We start from the raw sequence: 12,076 nt of genomic DNA, 5'->3' as shown, positions 1-12,076 counted from the left end.
GACCTCTATAAAGAATTGTGCCTTTGGGCTATATAGACTCTGGTAAATTATCCAGCTATATTCTGCCTGTCTGGAGAAATATAGTGAGGCTCAGTTATGTACTATATATATAATGTACTAACCTATATGGCAGAGGGAACTTCAAGACAGTACAGTGTGCAGGCTACAGCATGGCAACAGCTTATTTAGGTCTAAAGTAAGAAAGACAAGACATGAAAAATGGGAAGTTTATCAAGCAAAGTTGTATGAGCAGGTCTGTTCCTCCAGAGAACTCTGTCAATGAAGATATTGGTACCAGAAGTAGTTTTTGAGCAACAGAAATATAAAGATGAATTTAAGTATCTAGAATAGGCTTTCCAATTTGCCAACACTGACAGGTACTGAATCCTCTCCCGTTAGTTAATGAAACTTCTAGAAGCCTGAAGAGTACTGAAAAAACATGGTATAAACCATTTTATGAACTCAAGGAGACAAATGCATTTGATTATCTTGACTGATTGCAAAAGACAAAAGATTTAGTGACTGTACATAACCTATTGGTAATTTGTAGGAAAATGATGATGCTGATTGGTTGCTTCTAACATCTCTAGAAAAATTGAAAAGGGAAAAGAATAAAAGATCTGTGATAAAATTAACCAACTTCTAGGATCTCAGAACATGGTGAAAGACAATGAACTCAGTGATAAAACTGACTGATTCCAGATGTATATAAAAATAGCCTAAAAGTTTCCAAGTGTGTCCTGGAAGAGACTCTCCTCTCCAAAAGCCAAAGAGCTCCAGTTGTGGAAAATCAAACGAAAACCGCATTATGAGGCTGGCTGAATTACTGTGAAGGTTTAGTTCCAACCTAGACAGTTAAAGTAGGGCATTAATTATAAAACAATGGGATCCCATAACTTGGGATGGAAATGTGTGGGAGGACTCTAGTGAATGTGAGGACTCTGAATCCTATGGAATATATATTTACTGATTGATGCAGGGATCATTAAAGAAATTGGAAAAAAATTAAAAAACTGACAAAACACTTAGCTAATCAAAAGAAAAGACCTAAATTCATAAAATTTGATACAGAATAGCTCTCTATGAAACTCACACCATCAGGACACACCTTAATCTTTATTTTTCTTTCTTTGTTTCTTCTTTTTGGTTTTTCAAGACAGGGTTTCTTTGTCAGCTTTGGAGCCTGTCCTGGAATTCACTCTCTAGACCAGACTGGCCTTGAACTCACAGAGATCTGCCTGCCGCTGCCTCCTGAGTGCTGGGATTAAAGGCATGTGCCACCACCACCTGGCTAAATCTGTATTTCAATACATTGAAAAAGTTTTATAAATTATTCAAATTTGACTTACAAAGAATAAATTAAAAAGACATTAACAACTTAACCAATCTGCAACACTTAATGAGACTCAAGTAGTAACAGTCTCCTAACTGAAAACACTCCATGACAGACAGGCTCCCTGTTGAATTCTACCAAAGCTTTAATGATAACCTGCTCTCAGTGCCTCAAACTACTCCAGGAAACAGAAAGCAAAGGAATACTAAGACTTACCAGTATACTCCCATACTAAAACCAGATTAAGAGTTTGAGGCCAGGCTGGACCGACAGCCTCCAAAACAATATAGAGAAACCGTCTCGTAAAAACCAAAAAAAAAAAAAAAAAACAGATTAAACACACACATAAATCTGATAAACAATGACACAAAATTTCTCAATTAAAAACCTGGCAAGAATTCACGATTATCAAAAAAAATTAATTTATAATGATTAAGTGGGCCGAATTCTAGGGATATCAGAATAGTTGAATGGTTGGGCATGGTGGTGCACACTTTTAATTCCAGCACAGGAAAGTGAGCTCTGAGTGAGTGAATTCCAAGATAGCCAAAGCTATGTAATTATTTTAGTCAATTATTGCTGTGAAGAAACATTATGACCAAGGCAGTACTTATAAGAGAAAAGGTACTTTGCTTTTTGATTTGACAGGCAATTACAATTAAGAGACTGCCTTGAGTCTCAGAAGAAATTTATACTTTGGTTATTAAAAACAAAATCATTGTTTTGATGTTGAAACTGTGAGAAACTGAGGGAAACCTTTGGTGTTGAATTAAATGCATTTTAAATGATGGGGGCTTGGGACTGGAATGTGGTGGTTTGAAGAATGGCTTCCATAGGCTCCTGTCTTTGTACTGGGCCCCTACTTGTTAGAACTATCTGGGAAAGATTAGGTGTGGCTTTGTTGGTGTCAAAGTTGCTGAACTTTAGGTATGCTTCTTCCTCCTCGCATGTGGATGAAGATGTGAGCTCCCAGTTATGCTTTCATTCCACCATCATAGACTCCAGTCTCTGGAACAACATGCCCAGTAAAACTCCTCTATAAATTGACTTGGTCATAGTGTTTTATCACAGAAATAAAAAAGAAATGAAAACATACTCCCAAATAGCCAAAATAATCTTGGGGGGTGGGAGGATAACTATGAGAGGTATCACACTTGATTTTACAATGTACTATAGAGTCTTAGTACCAAAATCAGCATGGTATGAAACAAAAGCAATCAAATAGGTCAATGAAGGAGAATACAGAATTCAGAACCAGACCTATAACCATAATCTCTTAATTACTGACAAATATTGGAGGGGAAAACAAATTCTTCTACAAATGTTCTGACAAAACACCATATGAACAATGCTGAAGAATGAAACAAGAACCCTATCTCTCATCATATACAAAAAACAAGACAGTGAAACTGCCACAAAAAGTATGAGGACACTTCTGAGCATGCAGGCCAAGCAGACATGAGTCATCCTTAAATGAGAGTCATCCTTACAGGAACTGTGATAAATGCACTTGCATCTGAAACAGACCCAGTTACTGGGGGCCTTTGCTGGGGAACTATCACCGGAAAGGAGGGAGAAGGCACAGCAGGCTAGAAGCCCAGCAAAGCTTAGCAGTGTGAGAATGCAGACCATGTTGTGAAGTGCGTGGCACTTCTTGGAAACTATATTATGGCCAGAAAAGACAAGGATTCCCCTTCTAATACTAAAACCCTAAAAGGGGCAAAACTGTGAGGGATTTTTTTGCTTGATTTAAGTGGGAAGACCTACTTCTAATTCTGATCTTAAAGAAGGAAGATAAGCCTTTAATCCAGATCTTTTGAGCTGGTGAAAATTTACCTCTAATCCGGGCCACGCCTGCTGGAAGCCTATCTAAGACACGGAAGAAGGAAGTTTTTGCTGGTTGCTTGCTTTCATCTCACTAGCAAGTCCATTCCTTTACTGGCATTAGAACCAACTTCTTCAGAGTCCCTTAATCCCTTCCCTTCTCCAATATAACTTCCTTCCCATGTAAGCTCTGCCTGATGATTAACCTGTCCCTCACCAGTCACGGGTCCCTTCCAAGGTGCCCCTTGCGCCATATTCAAAACACTGTGAACAGTCCAAAATGAGACTATCAGTTACAACCACAATGAAAATAAATCAAGGATCCAAAAGGGAAGGATTGGATAATTTCCCATGGCTTGACTGTGTTCCCAGAAAACATGTTAAAAGCTTAATCTCCAGGGCTAGTGTTCAGTGGCAAGGCCCAATGACAGGTGTTTGAATCATGAAGTCTTCCTTCTCATAAACTGATGAGGGATAATTACAAAAGAGACCGAGGCTGTCAATCTACCACTTCCTGCACTCTCAGTCACTATCAAAGGATAAGACTGCAACAACACCCTTACTAGATGCTGGGACTGAACACTGCAATTCCCAGTCTTTGAATTCTAATAGTTTTTAATAAGCTACACAATATGTGCCATGATACTAACAACACAAAACAGACACTTAAAGTATCTGCTACCTTAGTAACTGTCAGTCATGAGTGATTAACCATGTGTGCAGATGAGCAGTGAAAAACCAAAAACCAGAATTCAAAAAAAATCAATAAACTCAGAACGCCACTGTTCATGGAGGTGTGACGAGTTATACATGCTGGTGAAGAACCTCACTTCCAGACTTTAACCATGATTTTCAGCTGTTTCAAGAATCATAGAAACTTGTACATGATTATCTGTTTACAATTTGAGTGTTATATGAACAAAATTACTATCCTACCTCAAAAGTAGTATGTTCACTATCTTCCCCATCCTTTTATTGCTTTGTTTCTACTATACCAACACATCTGTCAGAAGCTGCTACCTATGATCCTAACTTGTCACTCCAAAATTCACATGGAAATGTAAGCTCCAATACACAGTACTGAGGTCAGGTCTGTAGGATGTGATTAATTCACAAGGGTCCTCCCTGTAGGTAGGATTACAACCTCTATTAAAGGTGTTTGTCATTCAGCCATACTGAGCACCGAAGGTCACTCTATGAAGCAAGACCACCACGTTCTCAGCAGCCCTGCATCTGCTGGCACTTGGACTCCACAGCCTCCAGAATGTGCAATATTCATCTACTGCCTACAAATTACCCAGCTTCAGGCATTTTGTTACAGTCCAAACAGTCTCAGGAAGAAAAGCATGTGAATTTACAATGCTTCAGCAGTTATCTTAATTTTTCTTCAAACCAAAGACTTGAAAATTTTAAAACCAGGCATAATCTGTTACTAAAACTTGTTAAATGTCTGTCATGAAAAAAAAATGTTGATTTTGAAATTATTTTAATTTGGAAACAGAAAGAAAACCTTTTAGGGCGGAGGAAAGGAAAAAGAACCCACAAAGTGTTCAGCAACTTTTTACTTCATAGCTTCTCACACCTCACTTGTTCACCAGTTCCCAAGAAGAGAAAGCATTCAGCCACCCCTGGAAAAGAAAGAAAAACAGTCACTTTTAAGCAGAGCGTATAACAACAATCATTTGAAATGCAACATGCTGCGGTTTTAGGAAATCAAACCCAATTTCAAGAGAACAGCACCTCACTTTAACCCAAGACAATATAAAAGAATAATACTAAGTGAACATCTGAAGCTGAAAGGCCTTAATAATGGATGGCTTTGGGGCAGATGAATTGTACATTCATTACGCTCCTATGAGAAATGTCATTGTAGAACATTCTGACATGTCTTTCTAAACTAACAAAACACATTAATTACACAAGAAGTTTTTCAATTTTACATGACATGCAAGTAAGAAACCAGTTTAAAAACAAATGTCAAGACTACAGTTGAGCACCACTGTTCTCAACTATTGGGCTACATCAAAAAGACTCAAGAATAAACAAAACCAACATTCCACAGTTGACCTCCTACATTTAAAAGAATTAATAATTACTTTAGTAGTGCAATACCAACTAAAAAAAATAATCCCATTGCTAGATAAAAATTATATACCCATGTATACATCTTACTGTTATTTCATGTTATGAAGTTACACTGCAGTAAGTTACTAACACTTTATCCTTACTCCTTTAAATAACAGGATTGCATACATTAATTTTGAGTACAATTGTAAAACAAACAAAAAAAACCACCCCTAAAAAATTCATCATGAGAGAAAAATGAGATTATAATCCAATTTAATGAGTCTGTTGCAGTCTATTTTTCTTGCCATCCTCTCTGAATGACTTACATCATTTCAAACACCTAAACAAGTTCTTTCTATCTCATACCTATTGCAGTGTAACACGGGAAGTGAAGTGTGGTTTCTGCAGTTTCCTCCCCACCTCCACCAAAAAAACCCAAAAGCAACAGCAACAACAACAACAAAAAAAATATTTTGGGAGGAAAATATTAAGTGGTAAATAACTTGTAAAACAACAAAACAATTTTTAATTACAAAAAAGGCTTTCCAAGTAGCAAATTTTTTAACTGCAAAAAAATCATCAAGTAGCTAGCTAGCAAAAAAAAAGTTTCCTGTGTTGCTCTAGCACTTATGAGTCACTCAAGTTACTTCCTGAGAATTACATGAGTTGATTCACATTTAACAAAAACAGAAACAGGACAAGATCTCAGCAAAGGCAATTATGCCTATGTTTACTAGAAAAGGATAAAGACATCAAGTCATTTACTTAATTGAGCTAATATTTATTCATTGTTCTTAATATCTACATAAATACCAATCTATCTTCGTGTGTTCACACGTGTGTATGCATATCTACTCTCAGTTAGACTGGCACCATTATAAAAGTCTCTTCTCATGGCCTCTAATGTTACTGTCCTGTCCCACTTAACAAATGAAAACTCGGATGCAAGGATCAATGTCTAGCCCTCACCAGATACGAACTCACTACAGCATTATAAATTTACATTTCAGTAAGAAATAAATTTCTGTTGTCTCCAATTTACCCAGTGTTGGGCATTTTGTTATAGTAGCCCAAAAGATTATAACAGAAGAACATCTTTTTCCTATAAACCAAAATGTCAGTGTCAAAAAGAAAAACAAACTAATTACTTTCTATTATTAGATTTGATTGTTTATAGTGAAAAATATTTATGTTGAAATAAGTAAAGTTTAGAAATAAAATATTTTAGGAAACTGATGGCAGAAGAAGGAAAAAAAAGTATACAATCAGATAAGTAACAGGTCTGCCTCAAAACTCACAATCTTAATATGACAGACACATATATCAAAGGATGACCCAAGCTCACTGAAGTCTGTCAAGAAAGATAAAAGCTTTCTGCCAAGTAAGTGAATGTTGGGGGGGAGAGAAAAAAACAGCCCTCTGTCCCCAAAAAAGCCAACACAACTTAATTTGTTGTTACTGAGGGCAAAGTTAAGGGTATAGCATTAAAGAACCTTCACACAAATGAACATCCTGGTCACGAAGCGATGTGAGGCGAGATAAGCTCACTCACCTGAGAAGCGAAAGCACTTCTTCCCCACTGAGAAGACAACTGAGGCCCACAATCAGGCTCAGGTTTCTACCTCAGAAATCTCTCCAAGATTCCACAATTCCAAAGTTTGCATCTCTCGTTAGTAATACAAATGGGGATTCTCAAAGGACAGACAAGAGTATATGACTTAGTTCCTTCCAGCTTTTTTTTTTCATTCTATGTTGTTTTGATATACGGATTCACTCTGCAGCCCAGGCAGCAATCTTCCTGCCCCTGACTTTCCACCCCAAAGTTGGATGATTTTAGGCACACCTTAACCCTAGATAAAACTTTTTATCATGCAAAAGTATACCTATGTGTTACCCAACAGCATGCATATAGTTACATGAAATGTAAAAAACCAATATTAGCAGTAAAATACTTAGTAGTGAAGATACTATAAAATTAAGGAGTTTCCTAGATTTGCACTTTACCATCCCAAATTGAAGAGGAGGCTAAAACATTATGACTATAAAATTATAGACTACTCAGGGCTGGAGAGAAGGCTCAGTGGTTAAAAACACTGACTATCCTCTAGAAGGATCCCGGTTCAATTCCCAACACACACATAGGAGTTCACAAAGTTCACGACTGTCTCTAAGACAGTTCCAGGAAATCTGCCACCCTCATACCAATACCCATAAAATAAAATTAAACAAATTATTTTTAAAAATTATAGACTATGGAAGAACTTGGAGAGTTGGCTGGCTGTCATTAAAAGCATGCATTTTCTTGTATAGGACTGGGGTTCAGTTCCAAACAACCACTCTAGGCAACTCACAATTGCTTGTAACTTCAGCTCCAGGAAATTCAACGTCCTTTGAGCACTGCACTCACATGTACATACCCCAACACATGTACACACTTAACAAACAAACTACATGTGCTGAACTACATGAGCATGTGTTGAAATTCATACCAAGACCTTCAACTAAACTCAATTTGTAAATAAATATAGGTTTCTTTAACTGTTCTATGGCGCAATATGCCCCAATGACCTACAATGAATTTTAAGAGTAAAAGCATATGGCAAAAAAATACAGTGGAATAATTTCGCTCATCCTTCTCTCCTTTGTTACATACCCAAAGGTTATAAACACCCTGCCAATAACAGCGATGATTCAATAACAAATTATCCACTGGGTATTTTTCTTAAGGTCTTACACGATTTCTGAAGTCATTAACCTGTAATATAATTCAAGTAAGAATTTCTGTCCTCAGCCGGGCATTGGTGGCGCACGCCTTTAATCCCAGCACTCGGGAGGCAGAGGCAGGCGGATCTCTGTGAGTTCCGAGACCAGCCTGGACTACCAAGTGAGTTCCAGGACAGCCTCCAAAGCCACAGAGAAACCCTGTCTCGAAAAACCAAAAAAAGAATTTCTGTCCTCACACAAAATAGTTAATTAAACTGCCCAAGGTCACGACATATACTAAGCAACAAGAAAAAAGATGTAGGCAATCTGGTTCTGTCAGATTTCTACCAAAATGGGGATTTTCAGATGAAGCATCAGTTTTCTGCACCTTAAAAGAATCAAGACAAACAGGGCTTCTTATGAATGTAGTCTGTTACTGAATACTTGGCAGTGACACAGTGTGCCTTTAATTTAGTTTGATACTGGAAAACTTTATTAAATAAAAATCCTGGCTAAGAAGCTGCTGTAACGATTTTGTTAAATATAAAAGTGTTTTGAAAGTTGAAAGTATTATTAGGTACACAATATTAGAACATTATTTAAATACCCAGAGTCATATCTGTACATTAATGAGATGCGCTAGTCTGCACCTCAAATGGCTTCATTGCAGTCATTGCTAAACAGACGAGTTTATAGTTACTTACACGATAATGTTGTTAATAGGAATGTGGATCAGTTTCACAAAGAAGCCAATGAACCCCATGATAGCAAATCCTATGGCTGTAGCCATGGCAATCTTCTGGAACTCTGAAGATAAAACATAAAATCTGCATTAACTTTGTTGTAGACACTGAAAATATGAAGAAAAGCTATCAGTAATGTTAATAAAGTTACCAGCATACACTTTGGTTGGTAGGTACATTAATTTTAAAAATGAAGAAAAAGTGGAGTAATAATAGTTCAATGCTTGACTTACAGATTTTTAAATTACTTTGTTGATATTTTAAAGAAACACAGAAATGAAAATGCTATGCTCACGAAGTTCATCAACACCAAAAGTATTTGTTATTCTTGTAGCTTTGGGTACATTACCAAAAACCTCTTGTCTTTAATACTATGATGAAGTAAAAGGTGAGGATTGAAAATTCAAGGTCAGCAGTTTCAAAATAACTTACAACTCTGGTATATTCTATCTCCTAAGGACACATTCCCTGACTGCCTTACCTAGTTCTCCTATTATGTGCTACCAGGTCTCATTATCTTGCTTCATACCCATCAAGGCAAGAAGCAAAATGTGCAGCTGCAATTACTGGATGACCTTCCCTGACAAACTCACAGCTTCACAAGAATAATGACCAGTATCTATTATTTTATTTAGGTATCTGATCTGTGTTAGCTAGTTTTAAACCAACTTGACACAACCTAGTTATATGAGAGAAGGGAACTCCAATTGAGAAAATGCTTCTATAAGATCCAGCTATAGACAAACAAGCCTGTAGTGCATTTTTAATTAGTGATTGATGGGGGAGAACCTAGCCCACTTTAGGTGGGGATACCCCTGAGCTGGTATTCCTGGATTCTATAAGAAGGCAGGCTGAACAAGCCATGAGGAACAAGCCAGTAAGCAGCACCTGTCCTCAGCCAAGGCATCAAGCTCCTGCCTCCAGATTCCTGCCCTGTTCCTCACTTGGCTTCCTTCAATGGACTGTGAGTCAAGATATGTAATTAAACCCTTTCCTCCCCAAACTGTTTTTGGTCATAGTGTTTTATTACAGCAATACTAACCCTAAGATAATATATTACTCCATTAAATGTGCCTTAAATTCTAACCTAGTCAATTCATGATAAAACAGAACAAGTCTAGTGTATCTTTTAAGCTATGACATAAGAAAGCAAATTAAACTTTCTAGGTTATAATAACTACACTTAATAATTTCATATCATGAAACAAAGCTTTAACCAGTTCTGGCTAAGGACATAGAGAAAGGGCAATGGTGGTGACATCCACTCACAGTCCTTTCAGTGGTGTGCATAGTGGCATTTTATGATTGAGCTGATATCCAGCCCTGCAAAGATTGATCAGAAGATGTGAGCCAGGTGTTGGTGGCGCATGCCTTTAATCCCAACACTTGGGAGGCAGAGGCAGGAGGATCTCTGTGGGTCCAAGGCAGCCTGGTCTAAAGAGCGAGTTCCAGGACAGGCTCCAAAGCTAAAGAGAAATCCTGTCTGGAAAGACAGAACAACAGCAACAAAAAAAAAAAAAAAAAACAAAAAGATGTATGTAACACAAGACTTAGAAAATGCCAAGATTTACTGTTTTCTCTCATGGTAAAGATATTATTACCTTTTCTATCGGGTTTGGTGCATCTTTTAACCAGCCGAATTGAGTCCTTGACAAACTGCCGACTTGGTTCAACAAACTGCATTACCTGGTCCATGACTGACGTGCTTAAAAAAAAAGGGAAACATGATACTCATTAGAACTATTTCAAATATTAGGACTTGTTGAGTTATAAACGGAGGTAAGAGAGAAATGGTGAATTCAATTCATAAAGAAAAGCTTAAATATAGTGTGTGTGTTTCATATTCAAGAAAGCACGAGACTAGAGACAAGGAAGCACACATCTTACCAATGTTATCCTCACTGGCAAAGGTTCTCACATTCATTAAAGGAAGCTCTCTATTATAAGGTTAAGCAACAAAAGGTCCCTTTCCTACCAATTACATTGTTCTCACTATTCCTTATAGGAAACCAGTAACTAAAGTTTCTAAAGTTGAAACTGTTGAAAACTTAGTATCTGCTATAGGAGTTCCAACTATGGTGTAGACAGACCCTGTGCAAAAGTGTGTTCTAATCTATTTGCTAGAAATCATGGCCATATATTTAAGTAAAAGTACATTTTACAGGATGGACAGACCATGAACCAACGTTCTAGAGAACAAAAAAAAAAAAACAAAAAAAACAAAAAAGGCAAGATCCAGACTCTGAAATGCCTCCAGCTAAATATTTAGTTTTGAACATTTTAAGGTTCTTTTGAGACTCCTTTAATTAACAGGAATGTTATTCAATTATAAGACAACCCTGAGAGCCCCAGTTTCCTTATCTGAGTCATGCGCCGTGGGCAATAGCCGATACAGTGAAGGCACACACACTAAGAAATCCACCCACAGCTTGACACAAAAGCAAAGGAATGCCTGGTTTCTCAGTGTTTCACTTAGTTGTCCTCGAAATCCAGCCTCCCTAAAACCCACGCCAGACAAATCACTGCGCTCGGCGGTAACGGAGGGCCGCTAGTCCCCTCAGCGACCTCCTGACACAGACTCCTGGCCAACTAGACTTGAACACAATTTCACAAGACAAGCGCACTGAAAGGTGCGGGCCAGCAGGCTCCGGAAGCCGCAGGAGACGATGTTCTGCGAGAAGGCTGAGCCCCGGATCAGCTCGTGTGCGGGAACCTTCCTGTAGACGGGTATACTTCCACCCGGGGCCACCCAGGGAGGCCCCGCGCCTGGGTTTGGTGGCGTGCACGGGTGAGTGGCGCTCGGGGCAGCTCCGCGTCCGCGAGCCGGCCCCAGCCGACAGGGGCCCACCCTGCACTCACGGGCGCCAGGCTCCTCCGTGGGACGGCGCCCTCGTCCTCGCAGCGCGTCCGCACCACAGCCCTGCACCCACCCCGCATTCCCGTCCTCCCCAGGCCCGCTCAGCTGAGCCCCTGAGTTCCCGGCCGGCCGCTCGCCCGCCCGCCCCAGCGCCCGGGAGGAAGCCACCAAACCCTTACCTGCGGGAAGTCGGTTGGAGAAGACAGAGAGACACGTCGCTTAGAAGACCATTGAGCTCACCGGAACCGGAAGTTGGTTCGCCACAGCCCGCCCATGCCTCCCTTCAATTGGTTCGTCCCACAGAGACGTCATTGCGCCGGCGCAGTGCTACGTACATCCTTCCTCTTCCGAAGCGGCTGCTGGGGCTTCCGCAGATCCTGGGCGTCCTTCCTTCCCAGCGCCCTGAGTGGGCGCCCCCGGCAGTGCAGCCTCAAAGAGAATCCAGGACGTGGACTCCAGCTAATGAGTGTCTGCATTACAGCTCCCGGGTTCCCCGCTAGCTGTGCATGGAAATAATGTCACCGATCAAAAATGGAACAGGCTTTGTGG

At 39.4% G+C, this 12,076-nt stretch overlaps 1 protein-coding gene across 2 annotated transcripts; it reads right to left on the bottom strand.

Moving 5' to 3' along the window:
- Window positions 1–4,626: 4,626 nt before the first annotated feature.
- Window positions 4,627–11,861, bottom strand: Sec61g (SEC61 translocon subunit gamma). Of its 2 annotated transcripts, none has more exons than XM_013124295.3 (4): window positions 11,707–11,861; window positions 10,272–10,375; window positions 8,632–8,734; window positions 4,627–4,785 (listed from the first exon to the last, which is right to left on the bottom strand). In XM_013124295.3, exons 2-4 carry the CDS (start codon window positions 10,363–10,365, stop codon window positions 4,776–4,778), a joined length of 207 nt encoding a protein of 68 aa, XP_012979749.1. In that variant the 5' UTR covers window positions 10,366–10,375; window positions 11,707–11,861; the 3' UTR covers window positions 4,627–4,775. The 2 variants fall into 2 exon arrangements, with proteins under 2 accessions (XP_012979749.1, XP_040602576.1); XM_040746642.1 differs by having other exon boundaries at window positions 10,272–10,372; window positions 11,708–11,781.
- Window positions 11,862–12,076: the final 215 nt, after the last annotated feature.

The sequence above is a fragment of the Mesocricetus auratus genome, unplaced genomic scaffold (genome assembly GCF_017639785.1).
Source record: "Mesocricetus auratus isolate SY011 unplaced genomic scaffold, BCM_Maur_2.0 Super-Scaffold_100006, whole genome shotgun sequence".
In the NCBI taxonomy this organism is placed as follows: Eukaryota; Metazoa; Chordata; class Mammalia; order Rodentia; family Cricetidae; genus Mesocricetus; species Mesocricetus auratus.
This window is presented reverse-complemented; position numbering and strand designations above follow the sequence as displayed.